General features: G+C 43.4%; 2 protein-coding genes across 9 annotated transcripts in view; one reads left to right on the plus strand and one right to left on the minus strand.

Annotated features, from left to right (window-relative positions):
* Nucleotides 1-11547, plus strand: part of LOC122561890 (uncharacterized) — a 258498-nt gene extending 246951 nt beyond the window's left edge. For all 6 annotated transcript variants that reach the window (XM_043714223.2, XM_087977089.1, XM_087977092.1 and 3 more), the window contains one exon: nt 10990-11547. In XM_043714223.2, coding sequence (XP_043570158.2) covers nt 10990-11109 — 120 coding nt within the window. In that variant the 3' untranslated portion in view covers nt 11110-11547. The remainder of the gene's footprint in view (nt 1-10989) is intronic.
* Nucleotides 11548-16598: 5051 nt separating this feature from the next.
* LOC122561893 (polyubiquitin-C) lies at nt 16599-18268 on the minus strand. Of its 3 annotated transcripts, none has more exons than XM_087977095.1 (2): nt 18122-18268; nt 16599-17869 (listed from the first exon to the last, which is right to left on the minus strand). In XM_087977095.1, the coding sequence occupies exon 2, from the start codon at nt 17861-17863 to the stop codon at nt 16718-16720; it is 1146 nt and encodes a 381-aa protein (XP_087833221.1). In that variant the 5' UTR covers nt 17864-17869; nt 18122-18268; the 3' UTR covers nt 16599-16717. The 3 variants fall into 3 exon arrangements, with proteins under 3 accessions (XP_087833221.1, XP_043570165.2, XP_043570163.2); XM_043714230.2 differs by lacking the exon at nt 18122-18268 and adding an exon at nt 18036-18059; XM_043714228.2 differs by lacking the exon at nt 18122-18268 and adding an exon at nt 17948-17972.
* Nucleotides 18269-23257: the final 4989 nt, after the last annotated feature.

Genomic DNA, 23257 nt, shown 5'->3' on the forward strand with positions numbered 1-23257 from the left:
TGAGATACTGCCTGGGTTGGTGCAGACTCTGTGTTGTGAAGGAACAGTCAGCAGTGCCGCAAGGTCATTTCCCTTTTCTGCTCCACCAGAATAAGTGCCATGCTATTTTCTCTCTGCCACCCTACACTTACTCTATCTCTGGTATTGCAATCACCTCCCACAATGTCTCATGCTTGCCATCCTCACCACTGCCTGCAATATACAACGATAAGAACAGGAGTAAGCCATTTGGCCCCTTGAGCCAGCTCTGCCATTCAATAGGATCATGGCTGATCCAACACACTTCACATCCAATTTCCTGTCCTTTTCCCATAAATCTTCATTCCCCTACTGATCAAGAATCTATCTATTTCAGTCTTAAATATGCACAAACATTCTGCCCCTATAGCTCACTGTGAAAAGGAGTTCCAAAGACTTACAACCCTCTGAGAGAAGAAATTAATTCTCTTCTCAGTTTTACATTGGCCCCCTTTATTCTGAGACTATGCCTTCTGGTCCCCGACTCTCTCATGAGGAGAAACATTCTCTGAGCACTTTTCCTGTCAAACCCCTTAAAATTCAATATGTTTCAATAAGATTACTTCTCATTCTTTCAAACCTCCAGTGGGTACAGTCCCATCCTGTTTAGCTTTTACTCATAAGACAATCCCTCCATACCAGTGATCATCCTAGTAAACCTTCTATAAATTGCATCCAATGAAACAATATGTTTTCTTAAATAATGAGACCAAAACTGCTCACAGTACTCCAGATGTGGTCTCATCTTGGAGAAAGAGAGGACAGCAGATGCTGGAGATCAGAGTCAAAAGGTGTGCTGGAAAAGTCACAGCCGGTCAGGCAGCATCCAAGGAGCACCTACATTCCTGATTGTGGGATATAGGTAAAGTAGTGTTACTTCTGCAATTATAATTACTTATGCAAGGTAAATGCACTCACACCAGTGTATAATTGTTTCAACCAAGAGCTGAGTCAACAAGAATGAAAACTATGTGGAGGAAATATATAACTGTTTTTGTATTAGCTAAAGTGTGAATGCAAGAATGAAACGTGCCTGCTAACAATGGTAGACAAATAGATAAGGTGCTGTGAGGATGTAGGTTAAGCCAGATATGCTTGTACAAGCAGTAGTTATAAGCATCTGTTTCCCACTTGTTCAAAAACACAAAAACAAACCCCAATTAAAAGGTCATAAGGATCAATATGGTTGGGGAAAGGGAGGAAATAGCACAGGTGGAAGAAGTAGATAATCATGAAGAAGGATATACCTAACAATGGGCCACAACAGGATGTGGTGAAATGGTCGAGTAAAACTTGTACTTTGTTATGCACAAGGCCGGATAAGGCAAGACATAAACAATAGTAATGGGCACTGGGTTTGGAGTAGTGAATCCTATATAAGATAGGTACTTGCTAAACTCTGTATGTCCATTTTAGGCACCACGCTTGCAAGCGTATAATAAACATACTGATTGCTTCAGATCTTGTCTCGGACTGAAATTATTGAAGTGAGTGAGCTTTGTTTCTCACATGATGAAGAGCTTATGCTCAAAACGTTGACTCTCCTGCTTCTCGGATGCTACCTGACTGGCTGTGCTTTTCCAGCACCACACTTTTTGACTCACCAGCATCTTGTACAGTTGCAAAACTTTTACAGTCTTGTAAAATTTCCCTACTATTATACTCCAACCCATTGAAATAAGGGCCAACATTCCTGATTACCTGCTATACCTGTGTGCTAGCTTTCTGCGTTTCGTACACAAGTATCCCAAGTCCCCTTACATTGCAGTTTTCTGCAGATTTTTCTCCATTTAAATAATTTTTTCTTCATTTGTTATCTCTTCCAAATGAATAAGTTTATATTTGTCCACATTATTCTCCATTTGCCAACTATTTGCCACTTACTTAACCTATTAATATCTCTCAGTAAACTATTTGTATCCTTCTCACAATTTGTTTACTTTTATACAATCTGTAAATTTGGCTACAGTACATTCAATTCTTTCCTCCAAGTCATTAATATATATTGTAAACAGTTGTGGTCCCAGCACGAAACCCTGTGGAACCCCACTGGTCACAGAAAGCCCACCTGAAAAAGAACCCTTATTACTAGTCACTGTTTCCTGCCCATGAGCTAATTCTCTATCCAAGACAATATACTACCTCTAACACCATGTGCTCTTATCTTATAGCTTAAACCTTTTAGATTACTTTACAGTGTGGAAACAGGCCCTTCGGCCCAACAAGTCCACACCGGCCCGCCGAAGCGCAAGCCACCCAAACCCCTGCATTTACCCCTTACCTAACACTACGGACAATTTAGCATGGCCAATTCACCTGACCTGCACATCTTTGGACTGTGGGAGGAAACCGGAGCACCCGGAGGAAACCCACGCAGACACTGGGAGAATGTGCAAACTCCACACAGTCAGTTGCCTGAGGCGGGAATTGAACCCGGGTCTCTGGCGCTGTGAGGCAGCAGCGCTAACCACTGTGCCACGGTGATAGCTAGTTGAACACCTTTTGGAAGTCCAAATATAGCACATCATTCGGTTCCCTTTTATTCACTCTTGTTAAGATTTCCATAAAAAACTCTACTAAATTATTCAGGCATGATTTCTCTTTCATGAAGCCATGTTGATTCTCCTTGATTAGATTCTGATTTTCCCAATGTTCTGCTATTATTTCCTTATTAATTGACTCCAGTTCTTTTCCAACAATAGATATTAGGCTAACCAGCCTACAGTTGCTTGTTTTTTGCCTCCCTCACCTTTTGAATAGGGGTGTCATATGAGCAATTTTCCAATTCGCTGGTATTTCTCCAAATCAAAGATTTTTTGGAAAATTACAACCAATGCACCCACTATTTCCATAGCTACCTTTTAGGGTCCTAGGATTCAAGCAATCAGTGTCAGGGAATTAATTGCACTTAGGCCATTAGTTTATCTATTATTTCTTCTCTACTAATGGTGACGGTCCTTAATTCCTCTCTCGTATGATTTAGTATTACAGTAATAGGATGTTTGAAGTATCTACTACTGTAAAGTCTGATGCAAAATATCTGCCATTTTCTTGTTCCCCATAACTATCTCCCCAGATTCATTTTCTATGTTTACTTTGACCTCTGACTTCCTGTATTTAAAGAAGCTGTTATTGTCAGTTTTTATATTCCTCACTAGTTGGCCCACATAATTTATTTTCTCTCTTTTCATTAGCTTTTCAACCCTCTGGCTGTCGGTTTTCTTGCCGAGCCAGTGGGTTTGTTCTCAGACATTTTGTCACCTTGCTATGTAATATCATTGGTGAGTCCCTGGTGAAGCATTGGTGTTCTGCCCCGCTAGCTATTTATTGGTTTGTTGTGGTGGATGATATCATTTTCAGTTCTGCTTCTGAGAGGTTGGTAAATGGGGTCCACATCTATATTTTGTTAATGAATTTCTGATTTGAGTGCCACACCCCTAGGAATTCCTGGGCGGCACAGTGGCATAGTGGTGTGGGTGGCATGGTGGCACAGTGGTGTGAGCGGCACGGTGGCACAGTGGTTAGCACTGCTGCCTCACAGCGCCTGAGACCCGGGTTCAATTCCCGCCTCAGGCGACTGACTGTGTGGAGTTTGCACGTTCTCCCCGTGTCTGTGTGGGTTTCCTCTGGGTGCTCCGGTTTCCTCCCACAGTCCAAAAATGTGCAGGTTAGGTGAATTGGCCATGCTAAATTGCCCGTAGTGTTAGGTGAAGGGGTAAATGTAGGAGAATGGGTCTGGGTGGGTTACGCTTCGGCGGGTCGGTGTGGACTTGTTGGGCCGAAGGGTCTGTTTCCACACTGTAAGTAATCTAATCTAATCTATCTTTATTTGGCCTATCCCAAGATGGATGCATTGTCCCAGTCAAACTGGTGTCCCTCTTCATGTGTTTTTATGGATAATAGTGGTAGTTAGTCATGTTTTTGGGTTTGCAAGTTGGTGCTCATATATCTAGGTCCTGAAGAAGGGTTACACCCGAAACTTCGACTTCTCTACCTCCTGAAGCGACCTGACTTGCTGTGTTCTTGCAGCCTCCTGCCTGTCTACAATGTATCCTGGTGGCTAGTTTCCTGCCAATTTGTCCAATATAAAATTTGTTGCAGTCTTTGAGCATTTCAGAGATGACCACCAGACTACTCCAATCCCTAGGCATCATGGTAGCCCACAAACCTACTACCACACTAAAACAATTAATGATGGTAAGTTGAAGGACCCCATATCCACAGCTAGCAGAAGGAACATAATGTACAAAATATCCTGTAAGGACTGCAGATTGACAACCTGATCCTCAACCTGAGCTACATACTTTCTCCAAAATCTTTTTAGCTTTCTTTTGGTGGATTCTGAATTTATCCCAGTCTTCAGAACAATCATTGACTCTTGCCTCCTTATATGCTTTTTCAATATAATACTCTCTTCAATTTCCTTGGTTAGCTCTTATTGGTTTCTCTCTCTCAGAATCTTTCCTCCTGACTGGAATGTATTTTTTTGCTGAGAGTCATGAATTACCTCTTTAAATGTTTGCCACTGCTTGTTGCCTTTCCTGCTATATATTTATCCTGTTCACTTTAACTAAATCTATCCTTGTTTCATTGTAATTCCTTTTATTCCATCTTCTCTCATTTACTCTTGTTCCCCCAACCGATCTCCCACACTACTGACCCTACCTGTCCTCTGTGCTGTTACTCACTCGCCTGGGACTTTACTAAAGCATTTGACAAAGTCAGTTATGGTAAGCTAATGCAGAAGATCGTTGCATGACTGCGCAGTGAGTTGCCAAATTGGATGCAAGATTGGCTTGGTCCAGACGGTAGTTATGGAGGGATATTTTTCTGACTGGAGGTCGTGACCATTGTAAGGATCAATACTGGGACCTCTGTTGTATACAGATGAAAGTGTCGATGGTCTAAATAAGTTTGCAGATAACATTAGGGTGCATTCTCAGCATTATGTGGGATATGGTTGAGTGATTGAAAGCACTGAATTCAGGATCCAATCTCTTTGGAGGTATGGCTTCAAACATGACTACTGCCAATTGTGCTATTCGTTTACCATGCAGATGTTTTAGTGTTGACTTCTAGTAGTGCAGCGGTAGTGTCCTTAGCTTTGGGTCAGGTCACGCCCACCTATCCAGGAGATGCAATTTGTCTGAACACATTGATTTAAAACAGTATGCTGGGGAAATACTAATTTAAAAAAATGAAAGAACAAAGAACACAGAAAATTTACAGCCCATGAACAGGCCCTTCAAGCCTGAGCCGATCCAAATTGACTGTCTAAACCTCTCGCCCAATTCCTAAGGATCTGTACCCCGCTGCACCCCACCTACTCATGCATCTGTCCATACGCACCTTAAATGAATCTACTATGCCTGCCTCTACTACTTTCTACTGGCAATGCGTTCCAGGCTCCTACCACCCTCTGTGTAAAGTACTTTCCGCGTGTACCCCTTTAAACTTTTCACCTCTCACCTTGAAAGCATGACCTCTCGTTACTGAATCTGTCACCCTCAGAAAAAGCTTATCTCTATCCACCCTGTCTATACCTTTCATGGTTTTGTAGACCCAATCGGATCTCCCTCAATCTCCTTTTTTCTAATGAAAACAATCCTAACCTACTCAACTTCTCTTCATAGCTAGCACCTTCCATACCAGGTAACTTCCTTGTAAACCTTCTTTGCACCCTCTCCAAAGCGTCCACATCCTTTTGGTAATGTGGCGACCAGAACCATATGCAGTATTCTTAATGCGGCCGAACCAATGTCTTGTACAATTTTAACATGACCTGCCAGCTCTTATACTCAGTACCCCATCTGATGAAGACAAATATACTATATGCCTTCTTGATCACTATCCACCTGTGCAGCAACCTTCAGTGTACAATGGACCTGAACTCCCAGATCTCTCTGTTCACCAACGTTTCCCAAGGCTCTTCCGTTTACTGTATAATTCGCTCTAGAATTTGACTTCCCAAAATGCATACTATATATCCATACTACCCTTCTTGTACAGGGGGACAACATTAGCAACCCTCCAGTCCTCCAAGATATCTGTCAGGGCCCAGCTATTTCCTCTCTTGCCTCCCTCAGCAACTTGGGATAGATCCCATCCAGTCCACCTTAATATCCTTTAGCCTACCCAACACATCTTCCCCCCTTCTGTGAAGGAGGGGTGGAGGCTGGAAATCAGAAACAAATGTAGAAATTGCTGGAAAATCTCAGCTGGTCTGGTAGCATCTGTGGAGAGAAATCAGAGTTAATGTTTCGGGTCCAAGTGACCTTTCTTCAGAACTGATGGTAGCTAGAAGATTTTTTTTATGCAGTAGATAGAGTGAGGGGAAGTGGTAAGAAGTAAACAATACGTGGAGATTGAGCCAAAAGAGAAGAACAGTTGGACAAAGGAATGGATAACAGTCAGTCTAGTAAAATGAATGGCTGCTAATGGGGACTGTTTGTGGTTAACAATGGGTAGTGTGTAATAACAGACCATGTGATAACAAAGTCTGGTGCGAGGGGATTACGGTGAGGATTTAGGCCTCATATCCTAAAATTGTTGAACTTGATATTGAATCCAGAAGGCTGTAGAGTTCCCAAGTGGAAAACGAAGCACTGTTCTTCCAGCTTGTGCTGAGCTTAGCTGGAGCACTGCAGCGAGCCTGAGACAAATGTTGGCCAATGGACAGTGGTGTGTTGAAGTGGCAGACAACTGCAGGCTCAGTTGCACACAAAATGCAGGTATTCTGTGACATAGTCACCCACTCTGCACTTTGTTTCCCCACTATAGAGGAGATCACAGTACATTACTGTAGATTAACTTGAATGAAGTAACCTGGCTGAGGGCCCTGTCAAATATGGGGCTGGGGAATCCAGAGGGTGGAGAACGTTTTCCTTTCCTTTCCTTTCAAGCATCAATCTGCAACCTTCTCTGGAACCTTCCTCTCTTTGACTCCATCCCTTTTCCCAACCCCACCTTGTCACGTATTTACTATCCTATCTGACCTTCTGCTCTCTGATGCTGAACGTTTGGTCCTCAGGAAAGGTCTCAGTTTTATCCCTGTGTACCCACCTTAATGAATTTCAGGCATAACATTGCATTGAACTCTTTTTCTGTTACCTTCGTCTCCATGCCCATTTCTTTGCCTCCTCTTCCCACTTCCAACACTCTCCCTCCAGCCTTTTACGAGCACTCGATGTGTTTGAGAATTGTCAACATGACATTGATCACCTCAATTTCTCTACAACCCTTGCCCAAAATCCCCTTGAAATGACTGCACTCCATGCTTTCAGATCCAACCCTTTAATTTCTAATTAAGCCTGATGACAATGGTGGTGCTGTTATTGTCTGGCATTCTGACCTATACAATGCAGAGGCTGAGCGCCAGCTCTTAGATGCATCTTCCTATCTTGCCCTGGACCACCAGCTGCTACGGAACATCAGGCTACCATGTTGATAATGGTCACTAACCTCATTTCATCTGATGATCTCTTGTCCCAGCCCTCCAAGCTCATAGTCTCCCAATCCCACACAGCTCGCTTCTACCTTCTTCCTAAAATCCACAAATAGGACTGCCCAGGCAGATCCATTGTTTCTGCCTGCTCCTTCCCCACAAAACTCATCTTCCTTTCTCGACTTGGTTTATTGTTCCCCATGTCCAATCCCTACCCACTCACATTCCATGATTCTGTTGACGCTTTATGTCAATTGCAGAATTTCCAGTTTGCGGGCTATAGCTGCCTCCTCTTTACCATGGACATGCAATCCCTTTACACGACCATCCCAAATTAGCATAGTCTCAGCTCTCAGCTTCTTCATGGAAAAAAAATGCCTGAACTGTCCCCATCCACAATCATCCTCTTCACCTTGTCAAGCTCATCCTCACTCTAAATAATTTCTCTTAACTCTTCTCACTTCCTGCAGATCAAGCCCCTCAGCCTCTGGCACTCCAGGAAAACAACCCCAGACAATTCAGCCTCTCCCTATAGCTCAAACTCTCCATCAATTTTGTACACCCTTTCAAGTTTAACATCTTTCTTATAGCAGAGAGTCCAGAATTGAACACAGTATTCTAAAAGTGACCTAACCAATATCCTGTTCAGCTGCAACATGACATTCCAACTCTTGTACTCAATGCACTGACCAATAAAGGCAGACGTATCAATCACCTTCTTCAGTATTCAGTCTATTTGAGACTCCACCTTCAAGGTACTACAAGCTTGCACTGAGGCCTCTGTTTGGCAGCACTCCCCAGAACTCTAGCATTAATGATAGAAGTCCTGCCTTGATTTACCTTACCTTATTTATCTAGATTAAACTCCACCTGCCACTCCTTGGCTGATTGCATCAAGGTTGAAACTTTATTGCTGGAACAGCACAGCAGGTCAGGCAGCATCCAGGGAACAGGAGATTCGACGTTTCGGGCACAGGCCCTTCTTCAGGAATGGCTCATTCCTGAAGAAGGGCCTGTGCCCGAAACGTCGAATCTCCTGTTCCCTGGATGCTGCCTGACCTGCTGTGCTGTTCCAGCAATAAAGTTTCAACTTTGATCTCCAGCATCTGCAGACTCACTTTCTCCTCTGATTGCATCAAGGTCCCATTGTACTGAGATAACCTTCTTCACTGTCCTCTACACTAATTTTGGTGTCATCTGCAAAAGTACTAACCATGCCTCCTATACTCAATTCATTTATATAAAAGACAAAAAGAAATGGATTAACAACTGATCCTTGTGGTACACCACTGGTCACAAGCCTCCAATCTGAAAAGCAAGTCTCCACCACTCTCTATCTCTTATCTTCAAGCCAATTCTGCCTCATATGACTAGCTCTCCCTGGATTCCAGATGATCTAACCTTATTAACCAGTCTAACATGGAGAACCTTCTCAAACACCTTGCTGAACTCCAAATCGACAATGTCTACTGCTCTACCTTCATCAGTTCTTCAAAAAGACTCAAATTAGTGAGGCATGATTTCCCATGCACAAAGTTATGCTGATTATCCCTAATTAATCCTTGCTTTTCCAAATACTTGTAAATCCTGTCCTGCAGAATTCCCTCCAACAATTTAAGAGTGATAAAATCCCTAGTGTGGAAGCAGATCCTGATGAAGGGCTCCTGCCCAAAACGTCGATTTTCCTGCTCCTCAGATGCTACCTGACCTGCTGTGCTTTTCCAGCCACACTCTAATCTTGAAGCAGACCATACAGCACATCAAGTCCACACTGACTATCCAAAATACATCCTACCCATACCCAACCTCCGCTACCCTATCCCTGTAACCCTCCACATTTCCCCACGGCCAATCCATAAACCAACACATCTTTAGTCTGTGTAGGTTTCCACTCAGTGACGGGGAGAACATCCAAGCTCTACACAGTTGCCAGAAAGTGGAATCAGGCCCAGGACCTTGATGCTTTGAAGCAGCAATGCTAACCACTGAGTCACTGCACCACTCTCAATTCTGGGATGAGAGACTTGGCTAATACAGTATCATTGAATCCCTACAGTGCAGAAAAAAGGCCATTCAGCCCATCGGGTCCACACCAACTTCCCAAGAGCATGCCACCCAGACCCCCCATATTACCCCCTGTAACCCCACATTTACCATGGCTTCCCCACCTAGCCCACACATCACTAGTCACTACAGAGATTTTAGCTAGTCATTCTCACTCACATTTAACCACTCCTTTGTCTGTCCAACTGTTCTGTTTAGGTGCTGTCCACCCATTGTTTACTCCTTACCCTATCTTCTACGTAAACTTTTTCATAGCTACCATCAGTTCTGAAGGGTCACTGGATCCAAAACAAATGGAATTTTCTCACACAAATGTGAGGTGATGCATTTAGGCAAGACTAATTCTAGAGCGAATTATACAATGAATGGAAGGGCCTTGGGAAAAGTTGATGGGTAGAGAGATCTGGGAGTGCAGGTCCATTGTACCCTGAAGGTTGTTGCACAGGTGGATACAGTGATCAAGAAGGCATATAGTATGCTTGCCTTGGATGGGGTATTGAGTATAAGAGAGCTGGCAGGTCATGTTAAAATGATACAAGACGTCGGTTCGGCCGCATTTAGAACACTGTATACAGCTCTGGTCGCTACATTACCAAAAGGATAAGGACGCTTTGGAGAGGGTGCAGAGAAGGTTTACGAGGATGTTGCCTGGTATGGAACGTGCTAGCTATGAAGAAAGGTTGAGTAGGTTAGGTTTATTTTCATTAGAAAAAAGATTGAGGGGGTCCTGATTAAGGTTTACAAAATCATGAAGGGTATAGACAGGGTGGATAGTGACAAGCTTTTTCCCAGGGTGAAGGATTCAGTAACGAAAGGTCACGCTTTCAAGGTGAGAGGTGGAAAGTTTAAGGGGGATACACGCGGCAAGTACTTCACACAGAGGTGGTGGGTGTCTGGAACGCGTTGCCAGCAGAGGTGGTAGAGGCAGGCACGGTAGATTCATTTAAGATGCGTCTGGATAAATGCATGAGTAGGTGAGGAGTAGAGGGATACAGATGCTTACGAATTGACTGACAGGTTTAGACATTACATTTTGATCGGCTCAGGCTTGGAGGGCCTGTTCCTGGGCTGTAAATTTTCTTTGCTCTTTGTTCATGCTGCCAGACCTGTGGAAAATTTCCAGCAATTTGTTTGTTGCTGGAGAAACAGCAGGTCTGACAACATCTATGGAGAGAAAAAAATTAAATCCAGTGACCCTTTTTTCCCAGCACCCAGCATTTATTCATTTAAAATGTCTTCAGCATCTCTCCTCCCTGCCCACTGTAGATGTTTTGATCTTTGTTGAACAGTATTCAATACGTATATAATCACTTCCCACCTCATCTATCTTGGATTGCTGTCTGTTCACTACATAATAGGTTACAGATAGATAATACCAGTCAGAGATAAATGCAATAAGAAGTTTGCATATTGTATTAAAGGGTTTCATCTCAGGAACTGATGCAATCTCTTTTCATTGACAGATTCAAGTGGACAGAGATGAATTGGATACAATTCCTGACTCAAGAGCTGAAATAGGCAGAAAGCTAACTGATGCAGCACAAAACAATCTCACAAAAAAGGGTACTTTAATCAAGTATTGAAACACTCTAGATCATTGGTTACTGCATATCCTTTATTAATTGTAATATCTGAAGATAATTCCTATCTCCCTAATGATGCAAATACAAACAGGTATCATTTAGTTTAATGGTTGAATATTAGAGGTGTAAGAGTTTGATCTACTCCAGGATCATATCCCAGTAACAGATTTTGGTTAGGTCTAAGCTACAGCACAATCGGAAAATGGTATTGGCATTGCTTTTAATGCAGGAGAAAGTGAGGACTGTAGGTGCTAGAGATCAGAATCAAGAGTGTGGTGCTGGAAAAGCATAGCAGATCAGGCAGCATCCAAGGAGCAGGAGAAATCGATATTTTGGGCATAAGCCCTTCAGGAATGTAGCTTGTGGGCCGGATGCTGAGAGATAAATGGGCAAGGGTGAGGCTCGGGGCTAAGGTAGCTGGGAATGTGATAGGTAGACAAAGGTGGGGGGGGGTGGGGGAGGAAGACAGGTCAGAGCGGAGGGTGTAGCAGATGGATGGGAAGATGGACAGGTCAAGAGAGCAGTGCCGAGTTGGAGGCTTGGGACTGGGATAAGGTGGGGTTGAGGATCTAAAGTTTGAATTTAGGCTGTTGTCAGAAGCAACAAGTATATGTAGATTTTTATTAACCACAAAATGGTTTTTCAATTTAAAATAACAAAAAAAATGGCTGAAAGTAATGATTTGACTCTGTGAACTTGTACTGCTGCTTTGCAGAATTAAGCTAAAATACAAAGACAGAACAATGGATTTTTCATAATATGAATCATTTGGTATTCGAACTAACCTTGAACTGCTAGCATGAGATAGTGATCTAGGTAAATTAAGAACCCTTTCCTTGGAAATATCATTGGATTAACCAGCTATAAATCAGGTCACCTTATTATATGTGATTGGTCTTTTCTTGTAATTACAGCTGTACCATCTCTTAAAAAACATAAATTATGTATAATTTTCAAATGTAATTGCACCAAGTGTTAACCTCTGTGTTGCTGGACAAATCTGCACCAGGCTGCCTTAATTCATTAAACTGGTAACCTTGCTTTAAACAGACCGTACTCCTAGCAATTCTTTTGACCAATCTTGAACAGAGAGGCCCTGCAAGGGGATTTAGATCTTCAGCATGAGGGAAAATAAGGAAAATGGTGAAATCCACATTGATCCTGTGTGGTTGCAGGGTCCCAAGGTGGAAGATGAGGTGTTCCCCTTCCAAGTGGCTAGGGATTGGTGACGGAAGAAGCCAAGGACCTGCATGTCCTTGGTGGAGTGGGAGGAAGAGTTAAAGTGTTCGGCGGTGGGTTTGGTTGGTGCAGGTGTCCCAGAGATGTTCTCTGAAACAATCTACAAGTTGGCATCTTGTCTCCACAATGTATAGAAGACCACATCGGGTTGCAATAGATATGGTAGATGACGCATGTGGAAGCACAGGTAAATTTGTTGCCGACATGGAAGGATCCTTTGGGGCCTTTGACAGAGGTAGGGGTGCAGGTTTTACGTGGGCAGGGGCAAGGGGCCAGGAGTGGGGTGTGGATCTGACAAGGTAGTTGGAGAGAGAATGGTCTCTGCAAAACACAGATGAGGTGGGGAGGGAATTATATCCCTAGTAGTGGGGTCTGTTTGTACCAGATGGCCTCCTTCTTTAGAGACCGCAATTTCCCTTCCCACGTGGTTAAAGATGCCCTCCAACGCATCTCATCCACATCCCCCACCTCCGCCCTCAGACCCAACCCCTCCAACCGCAACAAGGACAGAACGCCCCTGGTGCTCACCTTCCACCCTACCAACCTTCGCATAAACCAAATCATCCGCCGACATTTCCGCCACCTCCAAACAGACCCCACCACCAGGGATATATTTCCCTCACCATCCCTCTCCGCCTTCCGCAAAGACCGTTCCCTCCGTGACTACCTGGTCAGGTCCACGCCCCCCTACGACCCACCCTCCCATCCTGGCACTTTCCCCTGCCACCGCAGGAACTGTAAAACCTGCGCCCACACCTCCTCCCTCACCTCCATCCAAGGCCCCAAAGGAGCTTTCCACATCCATCAAAGTTTTACCTGCACATCCACTAATATCATCTATTGTATCCGTTGCTCCCGATGCGGTCTCCTCTACATTGGGGAGACTGGGCGCCTCCTAGCAGAGCGCTTTAGGGAACATCTCCGAGACACCCGCACCAATCAACCAAATCGCCCAGTGGCTCAACATTTCAACTCCCCCTCCCACTCTGCCGAGGATATGGAGGTGCTGGGCCTCCTCCACCGCCGCTCCCTCACCACCAGACGCCTGGAGGAAGAACGCCTCATCTTCCGCCTCGGAACACTTCAACCCCAGGGCATCAATGTGGATTTCAACAGTTTCCTCATTTCCCCTTTCCCCACCTCATCCTAGCTTCTAACCTCCAGCAACTCGATCCCCTGACCTGTCCGGACTTGTCCGACCTGCCCAGCTCCTTTTCCACCTATCCACTCCACCCTCTCCTCCCTGACCTATCACCTTCATCTCCTTCCCCACTGACCTATTGTACTCTATGCCACTCTCTCCCCACCCCCACCCTCCTCTAGCTTATCTCTCCACGCTTCAGGCTCTCTGCCTTTATTCCTGATGAAGGGCTTTTGCCCGAAACGTCGATTTTGCCTGTCCTCGGATGCTGCCTGAATTGCTGTGCTCTTCCAGCACCACTGATCCAGAATCTGTTTGTAGGTGACTGAAATGGATACGAGGTGGCTGGAGGTTGTGATTAGAGGGGTGGGGTTTAAGGGCAGAGGTGCAGGAAGTGGAGATTTGTAGCAGGTACTGGTTGTCCTGTTCAGGTCCAAATTGTGAGGGTCCGAATGTGGCCTGGAGTGCTTAAAGAACAAAGTGATCTAAAAAGTGAACCTATTTTATCACATCTGTTATGAGGGTGTAGAGGTACTGTACTTTTAAGAGAGTCGAAAAGCTAGCAAGGGACAAAGCAGAGTCTAGAACAAGGTAACAATGTAAAACTCAGTCAAAACCAAAAGTACAGCTGTATGCTATGGAACAAAAACAAATTCAGCCAGTTTAAATTATACCCCAAGATACTAGAATCCAATCAAATTTGAATTTAGTAATTTGATAAATTAAAACCAAACTACCTGATGTTTTGGGGTATAAAACTAGACATTGAACAGTTAGAGGAAGAACAGCCAGGCCACCAAGTACAGACTGCCAGCAGAATAGCTCTCTGAAAGGTACTTGTCTGTAGGAGTCACGATTTGGAGGTACCAGTGTTGGACTGAGGTTTACAAAGTTAAAAATCTCACAACATCTGGTTATAGTCCAACAGGTTTAATTGGAAGCATTAGCTTTCAGAGTGCTGCTCCTTCATCAGGTGTTAGACTACAGCTTAGTGTTGTGTGATTTTTAACTCTTGTCTATAAGAGGTTTGTGCAGAACATCTAAAAGACAGGAAAATCTGCAGAGGAAAACAAGAGAAGCTTTGACAGTTGACTGGTTTTTGGGAAGCTTAACTTGTTTGAAAATCTTAAATCAGGATTTTAAAAAAAAATCTGACTAGCATTGTTGAGGAGGAGGTAAAAGACAGGTTTATGAGAAAGGAGTTACAAATAGTTGTTTGTTCCTCTGTTGGAGTGTAATTTTTAAATAGTGATCAATGGGATAGTCCTTTGCCTCAAATTTTAACAGATTATAGCACAAGGTAAATAATTTCTGTGGCTAGTTTAAATTAGCAGCACAGTGGCTCAGTGCCAGAGACCCAGGTTCATTTCCACCCCTCAGGCAACTATCTGTGCAGAGTTTGCACATTCTCCAGGTGTTCCGGTTTCTTCCCACAATCCAAAAGACATGCAGGCCAGGTGACTTGGCTATGCTAAATTACCTGTAGTGTTAGGTGCATTAGTCAGGGGTGAATGTAGGGGAATGGGTCTGGGTGGGTTGCTCTTTGGAGGGTTATGTGGACTTGTTGGGCCGAAGGGCCTGTTTCCACACTGTAGGGAATCTAAAGTTTACCAGGTGTCATAACACATCCTCCACCACCTACAGATCCCATCACTACAGATATATTTCCCTCCCTACCCCATCTGAGTTTTGGAGAGACCATTACCCTCTCCTCCCTCGTCAGATCCATACAACTAGCCCACACCCCATTCTTGGCACCTTCCCCTGCCAACACAAGTGTAACACCAACACTACTTCTCTCTCCCCACCCCCTCACTTCCATCCAAGGCCCTAAAGGATCATCCACATCAGGCAGAAGAAATTTACCTGTACTTCCACACATGTACTGTATCTGTTGCACCTGATGTGGTCTCCTCTACACTGGGGAAGACAGGACACCAACTTGTAGATTGTTTCAGAAACATCTCTGGGACACCTGCACCAACTAACATTCCTCTCTACTAAAGAGTGCAGGTCCTGGAATACTTCCATTGCCAATTCCTACCTACCTGACACCTGGAAGAATGCCCCATCTTCCAACTTGATACCCTGCAACCACACAGGATCAATGTGGAATTCACTAGTTCTCATTTCCACACCCCCACCTTATCCCAGACCCAAGCTTCCAACTCAGCATTGCCCTCTTGACCTGTCCATTTTTCCTGAAGGGCTTATGCCCAAAATGTCAATTTTCCTGTTTCTTTGATGCTGTTTGACCTGCTGCACTTTTCTAGCAACACATTTTTAAGCATTTCTCTCCCCACCTCCATCTACCTATCATGTTCCCAGCTACCTTAACCCCAGCCTCACTCCCCTATTTATCCCTCAGCCCACATTCCTGATGAAGGGCTTATGCCAGAAGTGTTGATTTCTCCTGCTTGATTGACCTGCTGTGCTTTTCCAGCACCACAACCAATTGCTTTTTATGCTTCAAGCAGTATGCAACAAGAATCTTGTTCATCCTTTTATAAGGCAATACACACAAGAGTCACTGTACTTGCTTAGTTTTTCCCTTCAGTACTTAAAAATGCAATAATTGATCTTATGGAAAATAGTCAACAATCTAGATAAATCCTACCAGAGCTACTCCTATTTAATGGGATGTATCAACTTAAACTAATACTCAAAAAACCATCTAATTCAGACACTTCAAGTACTCGCATTTTCCCATCGTAATATTTAACCCCACCTACAATAAACATTTCTGTCTGCTGCAGAGACGATGAGATTCCAGGTTAGGGAACTTAAGCTTTCAAATGCAAGCTCACCACAATTTAAATCTTGCTTCTTTAATGAAGAAATAACCCTATCAAGTACTAAGTGATCCAAAATAATTCCTCATGCTTGTTGTGGAAGCTTAGCCTCACTTGTGTACTTCACCCATAATTTCACAATCCCATTTCAACATAGTAGCAAGAATCACTTTCAAGATGCCCTCAAACCCCCTTGGTAAAGGAGGACAGTCATTTGCAGCACAGGTAGAGTTTATGCAAACCCAAAATGCATTAAGAATGGTAAGATTCACATCAGTGTAGCCCCCTCACAATTAGTGAAGATAGTAAGCCAGATATCAGTTATTGCCAAAAACTTTATTATCTACAATGCTTCAGGTATTAAGTCCAGTTTACTTATTGCAAAAGTAAGATGCATACAGTGAATCATGCAAAGACAAAATACACAACAAGATTTTCAAAGTCCACCACGCAGTCGCAAGACAAGGTGCAGGGTAGATTCTTTCTGGATGTTGTAATCAGACAGGGTGCGCCCTTCTTCCAGCTGCTTCCCAGCAAAGATCAGGCGCTGCTGATCAGGAGGAATTCCTTCTTTGTCCTGTATTTTAGCCTTGACATTCTCTATGGTGTCACTTGGCTCAACTTCAAGGGTAATGGTCTTACCAGTCAGGGTCTTCACAAAAATCTGCATTCCCCCACGCAGTCGCAAGACAAGGTGCAGGGTAGATTCTTTCTGGATGTTGTAATCAGACAGGGTGCGCCCTTCTTCCAGCTGCTTCCCAGCAAAGATCAGGCGCTGCTGATCAGGAGGAATTCCTTCTTTGTCCTGTATTTTAGCCTTGACATTCTCTATGGTGTCACTTGGCTCAACTTCAAGGGTAATGGTCTTACCAGTCAGGGTCTTCACAAAAATCTGCATTCCCCCACGCAGTCGCAAGACAAGGTGCAGGGTAGATTCTTTCTGGATGTTGTAATCAGACAGGGTGCGGCCATCTTCCAGCTGCTTCCCAGCAAAGATCAGACGCTGCTGGTCAGGAGGAATTCCTTCTTTGTCCTGTATTTTAGCCTTGACATTCTCTATGGTGTCACTTGGCTCAACTTCAAGGGTAATGGTCTTACCAGTCAGGGTCTTCACAAAAATCTGCATTCCCCCACGCAGTCGCAAGACAAGGTGCAGGGTAGATTCTTTCTGGATGTTGTAATCAGACAGGGTGCGGCCATCTTCCAGCTGCTTCCCAGCAAAGATCAGACGCTGCTGGTCAGGAGGAATTCCTTCTTTGTCCTGTATTTTAGCCTTGACATTCTCTATGGTGTCACTTGGCTCAACTTCAAGGGTAATGGTCTTACCAGTCAGGGTCTTCACAAAAATCTGCATTCCCCCACGCAGTCGCAAGACAAGGTGCAGGGTAGATTCTTTCTGGATGTTGTAATCAGACAGGGTGCGGCCATCTTCCAGCTGCTTCCCAGCAAAGATCAGACGCTGCTGGTCAGGAGGAATTCCTTCTTTGTCCTGTATTTTAGCCTTGACATTCTCTATGGTGTCACTTGGCTCAACTTCAAGGGTAATGGTCTTACCAGTCAGGGTCTTCACAAAAATCTGCATTGTGAACTGAAAGTAAAGCAACAATTTTAGGAATTACACATTTCCAGAACAAAGCGAAAGAAACCAATTGAATGAAGTAGTTACATAAAGGATGAGGAGCCGCCCGCGGGAGCACGGACCCTCTCGGCCGTTGACGGATATCAGGGAGGGACCCGCAGGACACGGAACAAACCTCAACTTCGGTTTTGCCTGCCTGGATTAAGACAGCCAAGATTGAGAGTGCTGTTTGTGGGCTACAGACATCAGTGAAATACTGACCTTAGGCAGTCAGCTCAGTTCTCCAATACTCAGAAATACACCGACGATACTCCGCAAACAGAATAATAGAATGTAGGACGGTGCGGACTTTTATAACCTAGCGGCGGCGAACACCCTATAGGGTCCTTCCGCGATTAAACTAGTGCTCAATTCTTAATGCATAGACCATTTTAGTCTTATTACCCTCTAATACTGATCGATTAATATTCGACTAACATATTTAATTATGTTCAACGTTAAACTCTCAAACCTTTGCGAAAAATACTCATTACTTACCTCAATCGCGGATTAATTTGTAAATGTGATTTGCTTGTTGAAGCGTTTACATAAGGGACCCACCCACCGTCTCTGATTGGACGGATTGCTAGCGGTCTGATTATTGATTGGCTGATGCTAAACCACGCTGCACAATGCCCGTTGATCAAGCAAGATTACGACCAATTAGGGAGCGCCGCGTCAGAAAGCGTCATTACAAGGCCGCGTGATCGCCCCGTGATGTGGGTGTGGGGTGGTGAAGGCGGTAAGGGATCTGGTGGAAGATTCTGTTATTTCACTATGAATCAGCAATATGAGTGTCTACAAAGTTTAGAACGCGTGAAAGCAAAATGTTTTCTTGTGAGGATTTTTAAATCAATAATTTACATTTCCAGCTCTGTAAAGCTAAAGAAGTTGGTTTATAGACATTGCTTTTCTGTAAATTTCCAAATACGTCTCAGTTACAGGATATCGTTGTATTTGTATAAAACTAGATGGCTTTGATATAAATGAATTTTAAAGATGGTATTGGTCTGTATTGTGATTTAATCTCATTAGCATTGAAATCAAGCCACATCAACAAAACTCTAAGGACATTCCCTTGTTATTTGAAATGTGTTACGGTTGCCATGGATGATCTGTATCTGTGGCATTTGTATCTTAGTAGATATGAGGCATGACTAACATGTCACAGAAGCAAAATACTTGGCTGGAAATCTGAAGCGCCCGCAGAAAATACTGTGTATTTCCAGCGTCTTTGTATTCCTTACAAATACTTCTCCTGTTTCTCGGAAAAAAATACAAGAAAACTGGTTTTGAAATATGTTGCCTCCATTCCGGAATGTATAATGATGTAACACAAACGGTAAGTACTGGAAAAGCTCAGCTGGTCTGGCAGCAATTCTGCAGTGAAATCAGAGTTAACGTTTCAGGTTCGGTACTGTATGTTCCTGAAAATGTCAGTTTACATGCAAGGGGCGGGGATTTCTCTTCACAGATGCTGCTAGACCTGCTGTGCTTTTCGAGTAACTACTGTTTTTGTTTCTGATTTAAGAAAGCTTTGGTTTCAGAATTAGATGAAAATATGACCGAGAAGCTGCATTTAAAAAAAAATGATTTTCCATAATTCAGAGAATGGTTATAGCACAGGAGCAGGTGTAGGTTAGGTGAATTAGCAATGGGAAATATGGGGTTGGGAGCGTTTGATTTGAGTGGGATGCTGTTTGGAGGGTCAGTGCGACCTCATGGGTTGAATGGCCTCTTTCTGCACTATAGCATTCTATAATTTTAATAATTTGAGTCTCTGTTATTGCTCCATATATGTGAAGCCTGTCATCCCTAATATTCATATAATCTCCCAGACCTTTTCTAATCCTTCCCGAAGTGCAATGCCCAGAATTGAATACACAACTGTGTTGAGGTTTAGTCAGTCATATTGTAAAACGTTGGCATAATTTCCTTTTACGTTCCATATGAGTCAACTTCTACAGATAAGTAGTCAATATGACTTTTTAAAAAAAAATTAACTTGCCCTTCACCACCGTTAAAGTTGTACAACTTAGTTTATATTACCTTTTTGTTCTTACGAAACATATCACTTCACACTTTATTTACCCATTTAACTCATCTTTGTTTTCCTAAAAATTGTTACTGTTCTCCTCGATTTACACATTTCTGCCATTTGCAAACTTTGAAATGTCCCTTTATTCTCAAGCCCATGTAATTACTGTACACCATGTTTACACAAATATAGACTTTGGATTTTAAACTGTGATATGCTGATCAATCTTTCCTAGTTGAAAACTGATCTTTGTTCAAAGGCATGGTCTGACCTTAAAACACAGTGAATGCCAATAATATATCACAATATGGTTTGTTGTTTCAATAGGCCTATTTTTAATTTTGGATTTAAATTGTCAACAGTCAGCATTTACACTGTTAAAAGTTGCTGCTAAATCTGTGCCAAACTCAGGTGCAGTTTTCCTGTGATTCTGAAGACACGTGGGTAAGGAGCCAGATCTTTGATGTTAGACCAGAATGCCAATTGTAGGAGGACATTCATATTGCATTTTAACTCCGCTACTAATTGCTATTCAACGGATGATTGTTGAATTGCAAATTACATGGAAAAGGTTTAGGATCATTACTCGTTTTGGAGTCTTGAGGGCTAAAGTCTTCAGTAGTGGCAAATCAATAGGAAGAACAGCCTCGTTCTTAAAAAGCCTTGTCATTTTTGAATAAATAGCTTGTTTTCAGTTTTGTATTGATAAATGTTAAGTTTTGGGAATTTTATGCAAAATTTGTCCTTGGGACCAAAGTCAGTGCCAGAAAACATTTAGTTTCCTTTGGGCATATAAAAGCACAATCTGACAATACAAGAATAAATGTAACAAAAGTGAACAAACATAATGTGTGTATGAACTGAGGAAGTGGTGGAGGCTGGTACAATTACAATATTGAAAAGGCATCTAGATGAGTATATGAATAGGAAGAGATTAGAGGGCTATGGGCCAAATGCTAACAAATGGGACTAAATTAATTTAGGATAGCTGGTCGACATCAACGAGTTGGACCAAAGGGTCTGTTTCTGTGCTATACATTTCTATAAGTATATAACCCTGTTGCTGCTGGGACTCCAACATTTTGAAGGTTATAATGCAGTAAGACATGCAAGCAAATAATATGGTGAAAGAAAAGAGTTTACAATAATTTCTTCACCACCTTCTTAAAGGCAATGAGTGACACCCATGTACAATGGATGAATATAAAGAAATGTTTTTAAATGTTTTTTCTTTTCTCATAATGCAATTTTCAAAAATTCACTCATGGAATGTGGTTATTGCTGGTTGTGCCAGCATTTATTGTCTGTCCCTAGTTGCCTTTGAGAAGGTGATGATGAGCTGCCTTCTTGAACAACTTCAGTCCATGTGCTAATTCCCGAGGCATGAATCCTTATTGGGAGAAAGTGAGGACTGCAGATGTTGGAGATCAGAGTGTGGTGCTTGAAAAGCACAGCCAGTCAGGCAGAATCTGAGGAGCAGGAGAATTGATGTTTCAAGCATCAGGAATGAGGCTTGTGAGTCAAGGGGGCTGATAGGTAAATTTCAGGGGGGGGGGGGGAGTAGCTGAGAGTGGGGTAGGTAGGTGAAGATGTGGCGAGAATGGTGATAGATGGATGAGGATGGTGAAGCGGATAGCTGGGAAGTTAGATGGACAGGAAGAACAGGTCATAAGGGCGGTGCTAAGTTGGAAGGGAGAATCTGGGATAAGGTGGGGGAAGGGGAAATGAGGAAACTGGTGAAATCCATATTGATCCCATGTGGTTGGAGGGTCCTAAGGTAGAAGATGAGGTGTTCTTCCTCCAGGCGGCAGGTGGTAAGGGTTTGGTGATGGAGGAGGGCAGGGCCTGCATATCCTTGGGCAAGTGGGAGGGAGAGTTAAAGTGTTTGGCCACAGGGCAGTGGGGCTGCTTCATGTATGTGCTGTGGAGATGTTCTCTGAAGCATTCTACAAGTAGGTGTCCTGTCTCCCCAATGTAGAGGAGACCACATCAGGAGCAACAGATGTAGTAAATGACGTGTGGAAGTGCAGGTAAATCTCTGATGGCTGTGGAACGCTCCTTTGGGGCCTTGGAAAGAGTTGAGGGGGAAGATGTGGGCTCAGGTTTTGCAATTCTTGTGGTGGCAGGGGAGGGTGGGTTGGTGGGGTTTGGGAGGTGTGGATTTGACAAGGGAGTTGCGGAAGCAATGGTCTCTCTGAACAAAGAACAAAGCACTTGGATGATAGTGACAGGAACGGATAGAGTCAGCATGGATTTACAAAAGAACAAAGAACAAAGAAAATTTATAGCCGAGGAACAGGCCCTTCGACTCTCCAAGCCTGAGCCAATCCAAATCTACTGTCTAAACATGAAGCCCAATTCCTATCTGTATCCCTCTGCTCTCAACCTACTCTTGCATCTGTCCAGACGTATCTTAAATTAATCTACCGTGCTTGCCTCTACCACCTCTGCTAGCAACGCGTTCCAGACACCCACCACCCTCTGTGTGAAGTACTTGCCACGTGTATCCCCCTTAAACTTTCCACCTCTCATCTTGAAAGCATGACCTCTGATTATTGAATCCTTCACCCTGAGAAAAAGCTTATCTCTATCTACCCTGTCTATACCCTTCATGATTTTGTAGACCTCAATCAGATCCCCCCCTCAATCTCCTTTTTTCTAATGAAAACAAACATAACCTACTCAACCTTTCATCATAGCTAGCACCTTCCATACCAGACAACATCCTCGTAAACCTTCTCTGCACCCTCTCCAAAGCGTCCACATCCTTTTGGTAATGTGGCGACCAGAACTGTACACAGTATTCTAAATGCGGCCGAACCAATGTCTTGTACAATTTTAACATGATTTGCCAGCCCTTATATTCAATACCCCGTCCAATGAAGGCAAGCATACCATATGCCTTCTTGACCACTCTATCCACCTGTGCAGCAACCTTCAAGGTACAATGGACCTGCACTCCCAGATCTTTCTGCCCATCAACTTTTCCCAAGGCTCTTCCGTTCATTGTATAATTCGCTCTAGAATTAGGCGCTTAAATGAATCACCTCACATTTGTCCAGATTGAACCATCTGCCACTTTTCCACCCAACTCCCCAGTCTTTCTGCTACTCCACCAATCTTCATGTCATCTGCAAACTTGCTGATCATACCAACAGTGCCCTCTTCCAGATCATTTATGTATGTTATGAAACACAGATAGGGGTGGGGAGGAAAATATATTTTTGGTGGTGGGGTTTGTTTGTAGATACTGGATGTAGGTTTGCTCACTGAGCTCTGTTTGTAGGTGGCAGAAATGGCGGAGGATGATGCGATGTTTA

The sequence above is a fragment of the Chiloscyllium plagiosum genome, unplaced genomic scaffold (assembly GCF_037043375.1).
Source record: "Chiloscyllium plagiosum isolate Xiang-an unplaced genomic scaffold, Cpla_swu_hap1 HiC_scaffold_31, whole genome shotgun sequence".
In the NCBI taxonomy this organism is placed as follows: Eukaryota; Metazoa; Chordata; class Chondrichthyes; order Orectolobiformes; family Hemiscylliidae; genus Chiloscyllium; species Chiloscyllium plagiosum.